We start from the raw sequence: 20,532 nt of genomic DNA, 5'->3' as shown, positions 1-20,532 counted from the left end.
GGCAGCAAGTTGGTGTCAGTTGAGACTCTGGGTATTGAGGAGTCTGATAGCTTGGGGGAAGAAACTGTTATATAGTCTGGTCGTGAGAGCCCGAATGCTTTTGTGCCTTTTCCTAGATGGCAGGAGGGAGAAGAGTTTGTATGAGGGGTGCATGGGGTCCTTCATAATGCTGTTTGTTTTGCGGGTGCAGCGTGTGGTGTAAATGTCTGTAATGGTGGGAAGAGAGACCCCGATGATCTTCTCAACTGACCTCACTACCCGCTGCAGGGTCTTGCGATCCGCGATGGTGCAATTTCCGAACCAGGCAGTGATGCAGCTGCTCAGGATACTCTCAATACAACCTCTGTAGAATGTGATGAGGATAGGGTGTGGGAGATGGACTTTTCTCAGCCTTTGCAGAAAGTAGAGACTGGGCTTTCTTTGCTATGGAGCTGGTGTTGAGGGACCAGGTGAGATTCTCTGCCAGGTGAACACCAAGAAATTTGGTGCTCTTAACGATCTCTACTGAGGAGCCGTTGATGTTCAGCAGAGAGTGGTCGCTCCGTGCTCTCCTAAAGTCAACAACCATTCATTTTGTTTTTTTCACATTCAGAGACAGGTTGTTGGCTCTGCACCAGTCCGTTAGCTGCTGCACCTTCTCTCTGTATGCTGACTCATCGTTCTTGCTGATGAGACCCACCTGGTGTTCAGGCCCAGTAGGCTCAGCTTTCCAGTCAGCTTCTGAGGGATGGTTGTGTTGAATGCTGAACTGAAGTCTATGAACAGCATTCCAATGTACGTGTCTTTTTTGTCCAGGTGGATTAGGGCCAGGTGGAAGGTAATGGCAATTTCAGATAGTTTCAGGTTATTCTTCCAATTTCTGCACAACATCTTTAAACTATATATCTTGCACCTTGTATGACATGAGATGATCTGTCAGTATGCTGAATATCATGGGCCTGATCACTGTCAGTGTTTTATTAATTGTGTTGGTAAATCATATTGTTCTATATTTTCATATTACTTCTTCCTTCAACGTCTATAATATTGTTCACTTGTCCATTTATCGAATAGAGAGCTAAGTCATTCCTAAACGTGGTTATACTTGCGGGTTTCCAATATAATTAGTCAGGGCAGGATGGTTGACCTCACCTCTTCAGCAATATCATGCCTGAACTTGGTACATGAGATGGTTTAGTGGGAAATCAACCCTGCTATTAAGTACTGCTGTGTCTTGCTCCACAATGCACTCGAATTGATAAGCATATTCTTCAGATGAATATAGCTCCAGGTACCCATAGAAAAAAAGATTGGGTTGAGTTGTTCTCTCATCTTGGTAATTTACTTGCAAGTGTTTCATCACCGTTTGAGAACATATCGTCAGTGTGGTGCTTGTGTCCTCTGAATGCTTGGCCTTTACATACTTTTCAAACAGCTGATTGGATGGCATTTTGGAAACTCAATTGTGATGTGGGGAGGAAATCTCATCATGGGTTGGCTGTGTGGTAAACTTCATGTGTCGTGGTCAGAAATTTTGCCTGTATCAGTCATAAGCAGGATCAAGGTCTACATGATTGTTTCAGGACTGATGCAAGAGAATTCATAGAAGTGTGGTTTTCAGCGAACAATTCTGGTATTGAAGCACATAGACCTTGATCCTATTTATAAGCTGATGCAGGCAGAGTTCCTGACCACAACGCATAAAATTGGCCACACTGCCAATCATCGACGAGATTTCCTCCCCACATCACAATTAAGTTGCTGAAATGATATCCATTCAGCTGACTGAAAAGTATGTAAAGGCCAAGCATTCAGAGGTACAATCACAATCAACAGCACACTGACAATTTCTCCTCGCATGGTGACAAAATGTTTGCAAGTAAATTGCCAAGACTGGAGAATTGCTTAGTCCAACCATCAGCCAATCGAGTTACACATCCTCTGAACTATTTCCAATAGAAAAAAAAGTTTGATGTAGCAAATTCATTAAAGCTTACCAAGTAAGAGTCATCAATATTCTTCCAGTTTCAAAATATACTACACTTGACAATTCACAATATCCTTTTGAAGCATTGATAGATGTAGTGGCTTAGTTACAAGGCAAATCATTTAATCTTCTTTAAACCTTTGCTCCAGGCTAAATGTTCATTCAGTCCCATTTATACAAAGCAAACACACCCACATATTTCTTCAGGATCGTGGTATATTCAAATGTATCACTATGGGGATGGCACGGTGGTATAGTGATTAGTACAATCACTCTAAAGCACCAGTAATCACCAACCAAGGCTTAATTCTTGAAGCTGTCTGTAAGGAGGTTGTGAGTTCTCTCCAATACTGCATGGGTTTCCTCCAGGTGCTGCAGTTTCCTCCTGTATTCCAGAGGCTTCTGGGTTAAGGTCAGTAAGTAGTTGGCAAGCTATGTTGGCATCAGAAGCCTGACTGGCCACACTAATTGGCTACCGTCTGCACTTCCTTCCAAGACTGTGTTAATCATTGACGTACATAACATATTTCACTAGAGATAACTTCAATCAACTTCACTTGCTCCCATCACTGAAATGTTCATTTTTTCATTTTTAGAATCTTTTTATTGGTACAAAATCTTCTACAGCTATAAAATGATACAAAACTTCAACAAATTAATATGTATACCATATATGTCAAACTCAAGGCCCGTGGGCCAAATCCGGCCCGCGGTGGAATTATCTTTGGCCCGCGAGATAATATCTAATTACTATTAAAGCTGGCCCCAGTAATCGAAGCGCCTATGGCGTATGATATGGCTAATGCTGAGTTTATTCAGGTACCAGGTTTTCAGGGTTTTTAGTGTTTATTCAGCAGTCTTGCTCGGCAGTCTTCTTCATAAGAAACGGAATTTGTAAAGCGAAACACTTTGTAGTTATAGCAGAGACTGAGACACATGAGAGCAGGCTGAAAAAACGGAGGCAACGAAAGCTGCGTTCGCACGCGTCCGACTGATCCGGCCCGCAAGAAGCTGCATTTTGCTCAATCCGGCCTGTGACCTAAAATGAGTTTGACACCCCTGATGTATACAATTAATGAAGCTGAAGAAAAAAGCTGATTATAATATATAAAAATGGAAAAAAAAATATAAGGAAAAGAAGGAAAAAAAAGAACCCCATCTAACTAAGAAAAAAAATACTGACTAGAAAAAATAGGGGGGAAAACCCATTAGGAATCAACCCCTGGAGCAATATGTCTTACCATCATCTATATATATATAAAGAAAAAGAGTCATCAACTGCCAATTCATATTTATTTAAAAAAATAAAATTGGAAGGAAACCATATAAAATAATTCAAATTAAATGATAATATTTGGCAAAAGACTCCCATCGTCTCTCAAAATCGAATCGGGGATCAAAAGTTCTACTTCTAATTTTTTCCAAACTGAAACATAACATCACTTGAGAGAACCATTCAATTAATGTAGGGGCAGAAGTATCTTTCCATTTTAATAAGATAGCCCTTCTTGCCAATAGTGTAACAAATGCAATTACATGTTGATTTGAAGATCAAATACCCTGAATATGATGCGGTACTATTCCAAATACAACAGTCAGTCTATTAGGTTGTAAATTAATTTTCAGAGCTTTAGAAATTGTAGAAAATAAAGATTTCCAAAACTATTTTAATGAAGAACATGACCAGAACATATGTGACAAAGTAGCTACTTCAGTTTTACATCTATCGCAGTAGTTGTCTATACTAGGAAATATTTTAGATAGTCTCTCCTTTGTTAAATAATAATGGTGAACAGTTTTAAATTGAGTTAAACAGTGATTGGCACATATAGAAGAAGAATTTATGTTTTTTAAAACTCGAAGCCAATCTTCATTAACAAAGGTCATATTAAGTTCTCTCTCCCAATCTTGTTTAATCGTTAGTGATAGGTTCTCTTTTTGTAAAATAAATAAATTATAAATTCTACTAATGGAACCTCTCACTAAAGGATTCAACTTCAAAATGTTATCCAACAAATCAGGTTCTTGTAAATATGGAAACTTAGGTAAATATTGTTGTAAAAAATGTCTAACCTGAAAATATTACAGAAAATGTGTATGAGCGAGAGAATATTTGTTAATTAACTCTTCAAAAGTCATCAATTGACCATCGCAAAATAAATCTGTAAAGGAACGGATCCTTTTATTTCTCCATAGGAGAAAAATGGGATCGGTTATTGAAGGTTTAAATGAAAATTTTCGAAATAAAAAACTAGACAACTTAAATTGTTTAAAATTTTAAAAATTGCAAAACTGAACCCAAATCCGTAGGGATTGTTTAATAACTGGGTAAAGATTTAAATGTGGAATTTTAGAGAGCTGTAAAGGTAATGGAGCTCCTAATATTGAAGTTAACTGAAATTGTTTAACAACTTTTAATTCCAAATCAACCCATAGTGGTTTTTGGCTCTTGTCGAGCCAGTATAACCAAAAACATAATTGTCTGATATTCACAGCCCAATAATACAGTCTTAAGTTAGGAAGTGCAAGTCCACCATCTTTTTAGGTTTTTGTAAATGATTCTTATTAATTCTTGGTCTCTTATTTTTCCAAATAACGGAAGAAATAAAAGAGTCAGTTTGATCAAAAAATTTTTTAGTTAAAAAGATAAGTATATTTTGGAAAATATATAAAAATCTAGGTAAAATCATCATTTTCACAGCATGGATATGACCTATTAAAGAAAGAGTAAGTGGATTCCATCTAGAAAATAGTTGTTTCATGGAGTCCATTAAAGGAACTATATTAGCTTTATAAAGATCTTTATATTTTTTGGTAATTATAATACCTAAATATCTAAATGTATTAACAATTCTAAAAGAAATATCATTATATATACCAACAGGGGCATTTAGTGGAAACAGTTCACTTTTATTCAAGTTAAGTTTGTGTCCTGAAACTTTGCCAAAATCTTTAAGTGTTTCCAAAAGATTAGGAATTGATTCCTCAAGATTCGAAATAAAAACCAAAAGATCATCTGTATAAAGAGAAATCTTATGTATGGTTCCATTCATAGAGATACCATGAATATTTTTAGCTTCACGTAATGTTATGGCTAAAGGCTCCAATACAAGATTAAATAATAAAAGGCTTAATGGACATCCCTGTCTAGTACCACGAGAAAGTGAAAAAAAAGACCTGCAATTATTAGTAATGACCATGGCAATAGGATTCTTATAAATCATTTGAATCCACCTATTGAAATTATTACCAAAACCAAATTTTTCTAATACTTTAAACAAATATGGCCACTCAACTCTATCAAATGCCTTTTCTGCATTGAGAGAGATAACATATTGAGGTTGCTTAGATAATGGTGAATATATAATGTTCATCAATCTCTGAACATTAGAGAAAGAATAACGGCCTTTAATAAAGCCCGTTTGATCCATAGAGATGATTTTAGTTAAAATATTTTCCAAGCGGTTAGCCATTATCTTAAAGAGAATTTTCCCACAACCTATGGACTCACTTTCCAGGACTCTTTATCTCATGTTCTTAATAATTGTTGTTTATTTATTAATTATTATTATTCTTTCTTTTTTTATTTGCACAGCTTGGTGTCTTTTGCACAGTGGTTCAATACCCAATTGGTGTGGTCTTTCATTGATTCTATTATTGTTATTGAATTCATTGAGTGTGCCCACAAGAAAATGGTATATGGTGACATATTCTACTTTGATAATAAACTTACTTTGAACTCTGATGTTTCGCTGTTTCAACAAATGTGACAAGTAAGGCTAATTTTTAATCTCTCTTATTTTTTTTTCTTTTAAACTCCCATTTTCTTGAATGAACACCTGGGTCACAAGCTGCACTCAATTAGATTGCCAAGTGTTTGGGGAGCCGGCAGTTAGCATAAGGCTTCACAGCGCCTCCGATCATGATTGGAATTCAATTCCCACTGCTGTCTGTAAGGAGTCTGTATGCTCTCCCCATGACTGCAGGGGTTTTCCTCCCACGTTCCAAAGATATATGGGTTAGTTTTAGCCAGTTGTGACAAAAGGTCATTAAACCCGACTCTGTTTCTTTCTCTATAGATGCTGCCTGACCTGCGTGAGTATCTCCAGTAGTGAATTCAGATCATGAGTCATATTTCTGTTTCTATAAGCCTGGCTATTCTGTATTGGTACAGATGCATCAGAAATATTTCTGTGGATGTTTATGGTGGTTTGTAAAGCAACCTGATACAGTCATGTTTGCCAAACTCTGAATGCTTTAACTTGAAATCTAAATCAAACATTAAATTAAAGCTAATTTTGAATTCAGGATTAGCTTGTCTTATGAACAGTTGGGAAATGTTTATCAATGACTTACTTTGTTTCAATTCCAAATCCCGTCTTTCTATAATTAGTAATACCACAGGGAGAGGCAAAGTAATAAGAAATTATATGATTATAGATCATCTATAAACCAAAGAGATGGTCAAAAGTTAAATATGGTGTAAGTTTAACTTTCCTCTTTTATTTACATGTATAAACTGAAATATTACCAACATTGGGAGGTGAGGAAGGAGATTGCTGAGTCTCTGGAAATGACCTTTGCATCATCAATGGAAACGGGAGAGGTTCCGGAGGATTGGAAGGTTGCGGGTGTTGTTCCCTTATGCAAGAAAGAGAGTAGAGGTAGCTGAGGAAATTATGGACCAGTGAGTCTTATTTCAGTGGTTGATAAGTTGATGGAGAAGATCCTGAGAGGCAGGATTTATAAACATTTGGAGAAGTATAATATGATTAGGAATAGTCAGCATGGCTTTGTCAAAGGCAGGTCATGCCTTATGAGCCTGATTGAATTTTTTAAGGATGTGACTAAACACATTGATGAAGGTAGAGCAGTAGATGTAGTGTATATGGATTTCAGCAAGGCACTTGATAAGATACCCCAAGCAAGGCTTAATGAGAAAGTAAGGAGGCATGGGATCCAAGGGGATCTTGCTTTGTGGATCCAGAATTGGCTTATTCACAGAAGGCAAAGAGTGGTTGTAGACAGGATTCTGCATGGAAGTTGGTGACCAGTGGTGTGCCTCAGGGATCTGTTTTGGAACCCTTGTCTTCGTGATTTTTATAAATGACTTGGATGAGGAAGTGGAGGGATGGGTTAGTAAATTTGCTGATGACACAAAGGTTGGGGGTGTTGTGGATAGTGTGGAGAGCTGTCAGATGTTACAGCAGGACATCGATAGGATGCAAAACTGGGCTGAGAAGTGGCAGATGGAGTTCAAACCAAATAAGTGTGAGGTGGTTAATTTTGATAGGTCAAATATGATGGCACAATATAGTATTAATGGTAAGACTCTGGCAGTGTGGAGGATCAGAGGGATATTGGGGTCCAAATCCATAGGATGCTCAAAGCAGCTGCTCAGGTTGACTCTGTGGTTAAGAAGGTGCATTGCCCTTCATTAACCATGGAATTGAGTTTAAGAGCTGAGAGGTAACGTTACAGCTCTATAGGACCCTGGTCAGACCCCAATTGGAGTACTGTGCTCAGTTCTGGTCACCTCATTACAGGAAGGATGTGGATACTATAGAAAGAGTGCAGAGGAAATTTAAAAGGATGTTGCCTGGATTGGGGAGCATGCCTTATGAGAATAGATTGAGTGAACTTGGCCTTTTCTCCTTGGAGTGACGGACAATGAGAGGTGACCTGACAGAGGTGTATAAGATGATGAGAGGCATTGACTGTGTGGATAGTCACAGGCTTTTTCCCAGGGCTGAAATAGGTAACATGAGAGGGTACAGTTTTAAGGTGCTTGGAAGTAGGTACAGAGGAGATGTCAGGGGTAAGCTTTTTATGCAGAGAGTGGTGAGTGCATGGAATGGGCTGCCAGCAATGGTAGTGGAGGGAGATACAAAAGGATCTTTTAAGAGACTCCTGGATAGGTACATGGAGCTTAGAATAATAGAGGGCTATGGGTAACCCTAGTTAGTTTCTAAAGTGAATATTAGTTTGGCACAGCATTGTGGGCCGAAGGGCCTGTATGGTGCTGTAGGTTTTCTATGTTTCTATTTCCTGAGCATCTCCAAGGGTGGCATCCATGCCTAAGAAGGCATACAGAAAAATGTTGTTGGCACCTGGCATGCTATGCTGCTCTTCATTTCTTTAAACTCTATCCATAATTTAAAAAAAAGACATAATGATTGTCTTTACCACCTAATAAAACAGCAAATGAGTTTTTACAATCTGAGAGCAGTGAGTTGTTTTCATCGGAAACGTCTCACACCAGTCTAGCACCAGCTATTTGATTGCGAGAATATGTGATATTAGATGATATGTTTTAATATCAGTATTTGGATAGGAAATGGCTATATTAGCAATACTATTTAGAAATGTTATCTTTCAATTGTCTTTTAAAAAGATTAATATTAATAAATTTTGAACAGGCTTTCTAAACTGCTTCATTTATTGCAATTTAGCTCTGATTATTAATTTATTAAATAATTATTAATTACATAATAAAACAGTGAATACGCATAAATAAGCAGCAGGTTTCATTCTTTTCCCCTTAAAAATAACCCATAATTATTGCTACTAATTCATCAATCAATGATAATCTCTGTTCAAAATTGCCATGACACACGTGAGATATTTTTTTAGAAGATTATTACCAACGTGGGCACACACTCTCATAAAGGTTTGCCACACCTCATCTAGTCCAATGTGCTTATTGTCGAGAAAAAATTATTGTAGCTTTAAACACATTATCTGGTAAAGTCAGTGAATTCTACTCTGCCTATGAAATTAGCTCTGTCAACAGCAATGAAACTGGATTTAGGGAACAGAACAAAATGCAGTGACACTAGGATTTAATGTTTTATTCCTCTCAGGTGGAGATGAATTAATTATGGGATCACAGAATTAATGCTGTCTGTCTTTACAAAATCACCTTTTCAGTTCTGCAGCAGCTATAAATTTCTCTACCGAGTTTAGTGAAAAATTAACTTGTAAATGCCAGAAATTTCTTGAAATGCAAGGAAAAATTCAGAGTGAGCTGCTGTCTTAGCATTGTTAATGATAGGACTTTGCAAGTGGTTCTTCTGATATCTATTTTGATATACATGATATAATAATGATACTATTTAGAAATACTAGCTTTCAATTGTCTTTTTCAAATATTACTATTAATAAATTTTGAACAGGTTTTCAGAACTGTTTCACTTATTGCAATCTGTTGAAAGTGGTGGATTTAGCCCAGTCCATCACAGGTAAAGCCCTCCCCACTATTTGGCACTTTTCCATAGAGCCCTCCCCACCATCCAGGCCATGCTCCCTTTTCAGTACTACTATTGAGCAGGAGGTACAGAAGCATTATGTCCCACACCAGCAGGTTCAGAAACAGTTATTACCCTATGACCGTCAGGCTCGTGACCCGTGTGGATATCTTCACTGCCACAAGGTTAGTTAAGAAGGTTCAGTCGTTAGGTATTAATGCTGGAGTAATAAAATGGATTCAACAGTGGCTAGATGGGAGATGCCAGAGAGTAGTGGTGGATAATTGTTTATCGGGATGGAGGCCGGTGACTAGCGGGGTGCCTCAGGGATCTGTTTTGGGCCCAATGTTGTTTGTAATATACATAAATGATCTGGATGATGGGGTGGTAAATTGGATTAGTAAGTATGCTGATGATACTTAAGGTAGGAGGTGTTGTGGATAATGAGGTGGGTTTTCAAAGCTTGCAGGGAGATTTATGCCGGTTAGAAGAATGGGCTGAACGTTGGCAGATGGAGTTTAATGCTGAGAAGTGTGAGGTTCTACATTTTGGCAGGAATAATCCAAATAGAACATACAGGGTAAATGGTAGGGCATTGAGGAATGCAGTGGAACAGAGAGATCTAGGAATAACAGTGCATAGTTCCCTGAAGGTGGAGTCTCATGTAGATAGGGTGGTGAAGAAGGCTTTTGGAACGCTGGCCTTTATAAATCAGAGCATTGAGTACAGAAGTTGGGATGTAATGTTAAAATTGTACAAGGCATTGGTAAGGCCAAATTTGGAATATTGTGTACAGTTCTGGTCACCGAATTATAGGAAAGATATCAATAAATTAGAGAGAGTGCAGAGACGATTTACTAGGATGTTACCTGGGTTTCAGCACTTAAGTTACAGAGAAAGGTTGAACAAGTTAGGTCTCTATTCATTGGAGCGTAGAAGGTTGAGGGGGGATTTGATCGAGGTATTTAAAATGTTGAGAGGGATAGATAGAGTTGACGTGAATAGGCTGTTTCCATTGAGAGTAGGGGAGATTCAAACGAGAGGACATGATTTGAGAGTTAGGGGGCAAAAGTTTAAGGGAAACACGAGGGGGTATTTCTTTACTCAGAGAGTGATAGCTGTGTGGAATGAGCTTCCTGTAGAAGTAGTAGAGGCCAGTTCAGTTGTGTCATTTAAGGTAAAATTGGATAGGTATATGGATAGGAAAGGAGTGGAGGGTTATGGGCTGAGTGCGGGTAGGTGGGACTAGGTGAGATTAAGAGTTCGGCACGGACTAGGAGGGCCGGAATGGCCTGTTTCCGTGCTGTGATTGTTATATGGTTATAACTCTGAATTAATTCTACGACCTACAGACTCACTTACAAGGACGCTTCAGCTCATATTCTCCGTATTACTTTTTTATTTGTGTAGTTTGTCTTCTTTTGCACATTGGTTGTCTGTCATTCCTTGTTTATGTATATCTTCTCATAAGTATATACAAATGTTTATGTAAAATAAAATTTGACTCACATTGACAAAGGTTTATTTTTTAAAAGATATGGTAAATGTCCCAATTGAGTGGCCGGGAGGAGCTATGTCTCTACCAAATGAGGTGTAAGGTACTCCTTCCATCCGCTAGTTCACAGGTCACCCTTGGGCAAGGTGGAGCAGCTGCTTGCCTGCCCGCCCCCATCCCGATCAGGGTGGTGGATGGTCGCATGAGCAGCTGGTGCATATCACAAGTCCTGATTATGTGGCCTCTGACATCAGGCAGACAATCTCTGAAGAGTATTGATAATGTCTGGAGCTACCCATCTCGTAAAGACACTGCCTAGAAGAAGGCAATATCAAACCACTTCTGTAGAAAAATTTGCCATGAACAATCATGGTCATGAAAAGATCATGATCGCCCATGTCATATGACACAGCACATAATAAATGTAAGAAAAGTCTGAAATCAGTTGTACGAATTGTTGTACTCAATGTAGGTTAAATCCAAACTATATGAATGTGACAACAATTTATTTTTCTGCGGCTGTGTAGTACATTGAGAGATTTTGTCACATTGGCCTTTATAAATCGAAGTGTTATGTACAGGAGTTGGGATGTAATACTGAACTTGTATAAGATGTTGACTAGGATGAATTAGGAGTATTGTGTGAAGTTCTGGTCACCCACCTACAGGAAAGATATCAGTAAGGTTGAAATAGTACAGGGAGAATTGACAAAGAAGTTGCTGAGTCTCGAGGACCCAAGTTACAGGGAAAGGTTACATACGAACATAAGAAATAGGAGCAGGAGTAGGCCATCCGGCCCATTGAGCCTGCCCCACCATTCAATAAGATCATGGCTGATCTGTCCATAAACTCAGCTCCATCTACCTGCCTTTTCCCCATAACCCTTAATTCCCTTACTATGTAAAAATCTATCTAACTGTATCTTAAATATATTTAGTGAAGAAGCCTCAACTGCTTCCCTGGGCAGAGAATTCCACAGATTAACCACTCTCTGGGGAAAACAGTTTCTCCTCATCGCCATCCTAAATCTTCTCCCCTGAATCTTGAGGCAATGTCCCCTAGTTCTAGTCTCAGGTTGAGTAGGTTAGGATTTTATTCCCTGGAGGGTAGAAGAATGAGGGGAGATTTTATGTACACAATTATGAAGGGTACAGAGAGGGTAAATGTAGCAGGCTTTTTTCCACTGAGGTCGGGTGAGTCTAGAACTAAAGGTTATGGGTTAAGGGTGAAAGGTGAAATACTTAAGGGGAGCATGAGGTAAAGGAGTGAAAGTGTGGAAGTTCAACTCAGAATCAGAATTGGATTTAATATCACTAGCATATGTCATGAAATTTGTTAAAGATCCCTCTATGAGGATTGGTTTGCGCTCCCTCATGAAGTCCACAATCAGCTCTTTGGTCTCGCTGACACTGAGTGCAAGGTTGTTGCTGTGGCACAACTCAACTAGCCGGCATACAGTGCCTATGAAAAGTATCCAACCTTCTTGGAAGTTTCTGTTTTGTTATTTTCCAACATTGAATCACAAAGGATTTAATCTGACATTTTTTGACACTGATCAACAGAAAAAGACTCTTTCATATCAAAGTGAAAACAGATCTCTACAAAGTAATCTAAATTACAAACATAAAACACCAAATAATTGATTGCATAAGTATTTACCCCCTCTAATACAACACACCAAATCATCACTGTTGCAGCCAGTTGGTTTTAGAAGTCACAAAATTAGTGAAATGGAGATCACTTGTGTGCTGTCAAGGTGTTTCAACAGATTGTAGTAAAAATACACCTGTATCTGGAAGGTCCAACTGCTGGTGAGTAAGTATCCTGGCAAAAAATACACCATGAAGACAAAAGAACACTCCAAACAACTCTGTGAAAAGGTTATTGAAAAGCACAAGTCAGGAGATGGCGACAAGAACATTTCCAATTCACTTAATATCCCTTGGAGTACAGTTAAGTCAATCATCAAGAATTGGAAAGAATATGGCACAGCTGTATATCTGCTGAGAGCAGGCTGTCCTCAAAAATTGAGTGACCATGCAAGGAGACTAGAAAGGGAGGCCACTTGAACTAGGGGACATTGCCTCAAGATTCGGGGAGAAGATTTAGGACAGAGATGAGGAGAAACTGATTTCCCAGAGAGTGGTGAATCTGTGGAATTCTCTGTCCAGGGAAGCCGCCGAGGCTTCTTCACTAAATATATTTAAGATACAGTTAGATAGATTTTTACATAGTCGGGGAATTAAGGATTATGGGGGAAAAGGCAGGTAGATGGAGCTGAGTTTACGGACAGATCAGCCATGATCTTATTGAATATCTTGATGGGCCAGATGGCCTACTCCTACTCCTATTTCTTATGTTCTTATGCCACCAAGAGACCAGTGAGAACTCTGGAGGAGTTACAAGCTTCGGTGGCTGAGATGGGAGAGACTGCTCATGCGACAACTATTGCCCGAGTGCCTAACCAGTTGCAGCTTTATAGGTGAGTGGCAACGAGAAAGACACTGTTGGAAAAAGCTCTCATGAAATCTCGGCTAGAGTTTGCCAGAAGCACGTGGGAAACTCTGAACTCATCTGGAAGAAGGTTCTATGATCTGGTGAAACCAAAATTGAGCTTTTTGGCCATAATGTTATGCATATTATCAAAAACACATCATCCCTACCGTGAAGCATGGTGGTGGCTGCATCTTGCTGTGGGGATGCTTCACTGCAGCAGGCCCTGGAAGGGTTGTGAAGGTTGAGGGTAAAATAAATACAGCAAAATACAGGGAAATCCTGGTGGAAATAGATTTCACTGCTGCAGTTTGCATTGAGTTAAACTAAGGCAGGGATTACACAATAAATGACAGGGCCCTGGAAAAATAGAAGGCTATGGTTAACACTAGGTAATTGTTCGGCACAGCATTGTGGGCCGAAGGGTCTGTATTGTGCTGTAGGTTTTCTAATCCTGTGCAGTCTGCAAGAGAACTGCGACTTGGGAGAAGATTTGTTTTTCAGCAGGACAATGACCCCAAGCATAAAGTCAAAGCTACACAGGAATGGCTTAAAAACAGCAAATTAATGTTCTGGAGTGGCCAAATCACAGTCCAGACCGCAATCCAATCGAGAATTTGTGGCTGGACTAGAAAAGGGCTGTTTACTCACAATCCCCATGCAAGCTGATAGAGCTTGAGCAGTTTTGTAAAGAAGAATGGGGGGAAAAAATTGCAGTGTCCTGATGTCCAAAGCTGATAAAGAACTCAGACTCAAGGCTGTAATTGTTGCCAAAGTTACATCTACTAAATACTGACTTGAAAGGGCTGAATAATTATGCAATCATCTATTTGTGTTTTATATCTGTAATTAATTTCAATCAATTTGTAGAGATCTGTTTTCACTTTGACATGAAAGACTCTTTTTCTGTTGTCGGTGTCAAAAAAGCCAATTAAATCCACTCTGATTCAATGTTGTAAAACAAAAAAACCATGGAAGCTTCCAAGGTGGGCGGTGAATACTTTTTATAGGCACTGTATCTCACTTCTGTACACCTGCACGTCACCATATGAGATTCTGTCAACAATGGTTGTCTCATCAACAAATTTATAGATGCAATTTCAACTTCAACACTTAAGAGAAGTTTGGATAAATACATGGATGGGAGGGGTATGGCAGGTGGGGCTATTGTCCAAGTGCAGGTGGATGGGACGAGGGAAAATATTACTTCAGCATGGACTAGATGGCCCTCTGTTTCTCTGCTGTAGTGCTCCATGATTTTTGACTCTTGTTATTTTCCAGGCTTACCAGCTGTCTCGAGGGAGAATATGGCCTATGATCATTTTTCTGTGTCTCATTGCTGCCATTCTTTCAGCATTCTTGGACAATGTCACCACAATGCTTATCTTCACACCAGTAACCATAAGGTAAGAGTTTGCTCTCTATCATGGTGAGTAGATTTCACTGCTGTAGTTAGTATTGAGTTAAACCAGGGCAGGGATTACACAGTAAATGGCAGGACTCTGGATAACACTATCAAATAGAGAGAACCAGGGCTACATGTACCTTCTTCTCTGAGTGTGGTGACACAGGTAGAAGATGGTCTCTGGCAAGTTTGTCTCCATCAGTCAGGGTACGGAGAATAAGACGCGTGTCATGTTGCAGCAAAAAGAGAGACATCAAAAACACAAAGTAACGCAGCAGTTAGTCCTGCTGCCATCTACTACCAATGATCCACGTTCAATCGAACCTTTGGTTAGGATTTCTGGTAGCTATGTGGGAAATCTTCTCACATCCCAAAAAAAAAGATGCTGATAGTTTAATTTGTTCCTGTTAATTTCCCCTTATGCAATTAGGTTCATGAGAGTTAGGAGGCGGGGGTGTTGCCGGGCATGTGAAAGAAGTTACAGAGAAATAAGTAGGGGGAACAGGAATATTCTGAGAGCCTGCATTGGCTTGATGGGCCAAATAGCCTCCTCCTATTTTTCAAGTAAGAAAATATGAGAAATATAATGGTACATGGCCGGCCAAAGACTGGACAGTTAAAATTAGTTGTAAGTGGTTAGGTCCAGGTTATTTTCCTTGTTGTGGTCAAAGATATTGACACCCAGGAACTTGAAATAGCTCACTCTCTCCACTTCTGATCCCTCGATGAGGACTGCTGTGTGTTACCTCACCTTCCTCTTCCTGGAGACCTCAATCAGCTCTTTCATCTTACTGATGTTGAGTTGCTGCAACACCATACAACTAGCTGGTGTATCTCACTCCTGTATGCCCTCTTGTCACCATCTGAGGTTTTGCCAACAATGGTTGTATCATCAGCAAATTTATAGATGGCATTTGAGATGTGCCTAGCCACACAGTCATGGGTGTAGAGAGTAGAGAACAAGCCTAAGCACACACCTCTGAGGTTCTCCAATGTTGATTATTTCCAATCAACACAGATTACGATCTTCTGGTTAGAAAGTTGAGGATCCAGTTGTAGAGGGAGGTACAGACACCCAGGTTCTGGAGCTTTTCGATCAGAACTGTAGGAATGATGAGCTGTAGTCATTAAACAGCATCCTGACATAGGTATTTACATTCAGGCTGAAAGATGAAATATTTAAGGGGAACATGAGGGGAAACTTCTTCACTTAGAGGATGGTGAGAGTGTGGACGAACTGCCAGTGCAAGTGGCAGGTATGGATTTGATTTTAATATTTAAGAGAAGCTCAGATAAGTATATGGATGTGAGGGGAATGGAGGGCTCTGGTCTGGATGCAAAGTAGATGGGATCAGGCAGAATGATAGTTTGGTATGGACGAGATGGCTTCTGTGCTGTAGTCATCTATGACGCCATGATTCTAAGAGGTTTCACCAGTGTGTTTTGACTTCATGGAGAATAGATGGGCAACTTGTTGCATCTATCCTGCATCACCAAGGTCAGACTGCAGGTATCCACTAGGAAGAGTGATGGTTGCATTGGATATGGAACTAGTGTGGCACGAGATCAGTAGCTGGATTAGCTGCAACTATCCTGATAAAGCTTGCTTGCTTTTAAGAGGCATAAAGGAAAGCCTGAATGTCTGTTATGTAAAGAACATTCACCACATTCAGCTCATAACCACATCTAATACTTTGTTTCACCAGCTTCTCCATGATATGTGAATTACAAAAGTAAATCTCTCATACGTGATTGAGCAATAATTAGATGTAGGCTGCTTTCAGCCCTATTAATAGTCTAGTCAGTACAACATTGGCTGTGATGTGCTTATTCCTTAATGTCCTGAGCAGTGCAGATTTAATTTAACAGAAAGCTGAACGTGAAAATCACAAAGCCTTCCAATGTTTTCGGCCATATTATTATTTGCCTTAAGTGTTACTGAAATATTTCACCACGAGGGTGCAGAGGCTGTTATTGGGTATTGGGCCAATTGCAGAGATAGGAATTGGAATCACAGGACAATATTCCCTTCCCTCTTATTGCCTGGATAAGAACTAAGGAACAGAGTAAGGTAGTGAGGTGGTGGTAATGGGAACAAGCAGCCTGTTCCAGTTCATCTAGAATATAGAACACAGTACAGCACAAGAACAGCTAAATCTCTTAAACGACCCTTTTGTATACAAATCACTTGGGTCATATTTCTTCTCCATTCTGATGTTTAGTCTGAACAACAACTGAACCTCTTGACCATGTTTTTATGCATTTTGCTGCCACATGATTGGCTGATTAAATATTGGCTTTAATTAGCAGGTGTACAGCTGTACCTAATAAAGATGCCACTTAGTGATTAGCTATTGTTGTTCTGTCCTGGTGTGGGACAAACAAGTGGTAATCTCAAAGAACTTGTGAGGGAAGTCAAATCTACAAACCATGAATATAAGACAGATACCAATGAGAAAGTAGTGCCCACGCCAGAATGGCACTGTTGAGATGAGCTGCATTTAAGGTATCCCAGATAAGAAGAGAATGCAGAAATGTTGGATAAAAAATGGTGGTCAACTGTCAGGTGAATGAATACCTGTGTAGTCTGATTATCCTGGATGAGTTTAATGTAATTTTGTGCTTTTACTATCAAGTCAAGTCAAGTCAAGTAGAGTTTTTTTTGTTGTGTGCACAGATATGGTGAGGTACAGGTACAATGAAAATCCTGCTTGCAGAAGCGTCAGAGGCATGTAGATTTGGACAACACAGAACACATAAAATAATAAAGAATAAGAAGCTTTGGAAAAGAAGACATTAGTGCAAAATAAAAGTGGAGAGACAAGTCCAATGGTAGTGCAAGAGATGGTCTTCGTGTTTGGCCGATTTTGCCCACATAACTGCTACATGCTGGATGCTTTTTTTTTTGCTTTTTGCACCATCCTCTGTAAACCGTAGAGACTGTTACGTGTGAAAATCCAAGGAGATCTGATCTGCAGTTTCTGAGAAATTCAAACCACCCCGTCAGGCAGCAGCAGTCAAAGTCACTTGGATCACATTTCTTCCCCGTTCTGATGATTGGTCTGAGCAATAAGTGAACGCCATGACTACGTCTGCAAACTTTAGGTGTTGAATGCTGCCACGTGATTGGCTGATTCAATATTTACATTATGTACAGGTGTACCTAATGAAGTGGCCACTGAGTGCATTTTGTAATTCTACAAAGCTGTGAAGCCAAACATGAAATACCATACAAGAAATATCAGTGCAAGTTTCTGAACCATTCTTCATACCAGTGTAGTGGCAGATGGAACTTTATTGCATCATTTGTTTCAAGAAAGATCATGAATATAAATCATTTGTGCTTGGAAGCTTGAGTTTTCCACAGGAGTTGCCAAACGTGTGCCCAAAGCATCTTCATGTAATTGATTTTCCTGATCAAATGTGATTAGACTTCTCTTTATCATCTATTCCGATAGGATTACAAGAAGCACTTTCATGCCATGCCATCCTTCAACAACAGTTCAAGCAAGAAACCTAGTCATATGTATTATAGCACAAATCTGGTTTTGGAGTTTCCTCTGGTGATATTTCATCACAAGTTCAATTGGCTGGCAGAGGTGGGCTCTTGGATCACGGTACCATGTCATTACTCATGTGTTGCCAGGCAAGTAATCCAAGAGCTGGAACAAATAATTTAGATGACATGAGTTCAAATCCCACCGTGTGTAACTGGGGACTTTAAGATGTTAATTAAATTGTCTGGAATGAAACCCTCGTATTTATAATGGTGAGCAGAAGAAGCCTGCTGTATTGATCTACAAAGCCATCTGGTTCACCAATATCCTTAGGTGGAGAAAATCTGCTGCACTGATCTAGTCTGGCCTATCTGTGCCTCCAGACACACAGCAAAATAGCTGACTCTATGAAATTGTCCTATGCAAATGTCCAACAAGTTATTAAGTTCAAAGGCAAAAAGGAAGTTTAGGAAACTAGCGATGCCCATGAACCATGAAAGGTATAAAAATTGCCAGCCTCGTGCCCACTGATGGAACCAATGCTGATCAGAGGCTTCATCCCACAAAGGTTCCTCAGTAACTGTGATCCCTCATTTATTTTATTTAGAGATACAGCACGGTAACAGGTCCTTTTAGCCCAAATTGCCTGCAAAAACCAATTACACACATGTGACCAATTAACCAACTAACCCCTATGTATTTGGAATGTGGGGGGGAGACTGGAGCACTCAAAGGAAACCCATATGGTCACAGAGAGAATGTACAAACTCCTTACAGACAGCAACGGGGTTGAACTAGGGTCACTGGTGCTGTAGTATTGTCATGCTAACCATGATGCTGATGTGCCACCTATCATGGTAACTTTCTGGTGGAGACTGTTTTGCATTTTGCAGAATCCGCTGCTGTCAGACCAGTAATTTGTGCATTGCAGCATTGGAGGAGGCTGTGATCAGTGCGGGCGGGGGGAGAGAGAGAGAGAGAAAGGCTTGCCGGTCATTGCCAAGTTATGTCAGGGCTCTGTTCCTATGAATTGTTTTTAACTTAGACAGTCCATAAGTCAGAAATGAGCAGCCAGAATTCTTAGTACACATTGGCACCGATGACATAGGTAGACAAGGTGAGGAGGTCCTGAAGAGAGATTTTAGGGAGTTGGGTAGAAAGCTGAGAAGCAGGACATCTAGGGTAGTAATCTCTGGATTGCTGCCTGTGCCATGTGCCAGTGAGGGTTATAGTAGGATGATTTGGCAGGTGAATATGTGGAATGAGGAACTGGCACAAGGGGCAGGGGTTTACTGGGATCTCTTCTGGGGAAGGTATGACCTGTATTAAAGGAATGAGTTACACCTAAACCTGAGGGGTCCAACATTTTTGTGTGGTCACTTTGGTAATTTGGCAGGAGGATGGAGTGATAGTGCTGAAGATGAGGCAGTTGGTTTACAAACAGAGGCCATGTGCAGTGAGACGCCTAGCAAGGGAATGCTGATGATAGGGCAAAATTGCAGTCAACAGGATGATGTGCAGCATAAAAGCCAGACAAAATTGAAAAAGGGTGAATACAGGATTGAAGTTGTTATATTTGAATGCACGCAGTATTCGGAAATAAGGTAGATGAACTTATAGCACAGTTACAGGTTGGCATGTATGGTGTTAGAGGCATCACTGAATCATGGCTGGAAGCTTAATGTCCAGGGAAAAACCGCTGTGTCGAAAGGACAGACAGGAAGGCAGAGGGGGTCGTGTGGGTCTGTTGGCAAAATGAAATCAAATCATTAGAAAGAGGTGACATAGGGTCAGAAGGTGTTGAACTGTTGTGGACAGAGCTAAGGAATCACAGGGTAAAAAGTCCCTGATGGGAGTTACTGTATGTACAGAACAGTAGTAAGGATGTGGTTTATGGTTATAATGGGAGATAGAAAGTGCATGGCAAAAGGGCAATGTTACAATAGTTATGGAGAATTTCAATATGTAGGTAGATTGGGAAAATCAGGTTGGTGCTGGATTCTGGGAGGGAGAATTTCTAGAACACCTATGAGATGGCTTTTTAGAACAGCTCGTGGTTGAGCCCACTAGGGTGTCAGCTATTTTGATTGGGTGTTGTGCTATGAACCGGAATCAATTAGTGAGCTTAAGGTAAAGGAACCCTTAGGGTAGAGTGATCATTATTTGATCAAATTCACTCTGAAATTTGAGAAGGAGAAGTTAAAGTCAGGTGTGTCAGCATTACAGTGGAGTAATTAGAATTACAGAGGCGTGAGAGAGGAGTTGGCCAGAATTGATTGGAAAAGAACACTGGCAGGGATGACGGCAGAGCAGCAATGGCTGGAATTTCTGAAAGCAGTTCAGAAGGCACAGGATATATAGATCCCAAAAAGGAAAAACTATTCTAAAAGCAAAATGACACAATCATGGCTAACAAGGGAAGTCAAAG

At 39.8% G+C, this 20,532-nt stretch overlaps 1 protein-coding gene across 1 annotated transcript in view; it reads left to right on the top strand.

Moving 5' to 3' along the window:
- The window catches only part of oca2 (oculocutaneous albinism II), a 509,488-nt gene that overhangs the window by 239,070 nt on the left and 249,886 nt on the right, over positions 1-20,532 (top strand). Inside the window, exon 13 of the mRNA XM_073041884.1 lies at positions 14,484-14,608. Coding sequence (XP_072897985.1) covers positions 14,484-14,608 — 125 coding nt within the window. The remainder of the gene's footprint in view (positions 1-14,483; positions 14,609-20,532) is intronic.

The sequence above is a fragment of the Hemitrygon akajei genome, chromosome 4 (assembly GCF_048418815.1).
Source record: "Hemitrygon akajei chromosome 4, sHemAka1.3, whole genome shotgun sequence".
Classification (NCBI taxonomy): domain Eukaryota; kingdom Metazoa; phylum Chordata; class Chondrichthyes; order Myliobatiformes; family Dasyatidae; genus Hemitrygon; species Hemitrygon akajei.
This window is presented reverse-complemented; position numbering and strand designations above follow the sequence as displayed.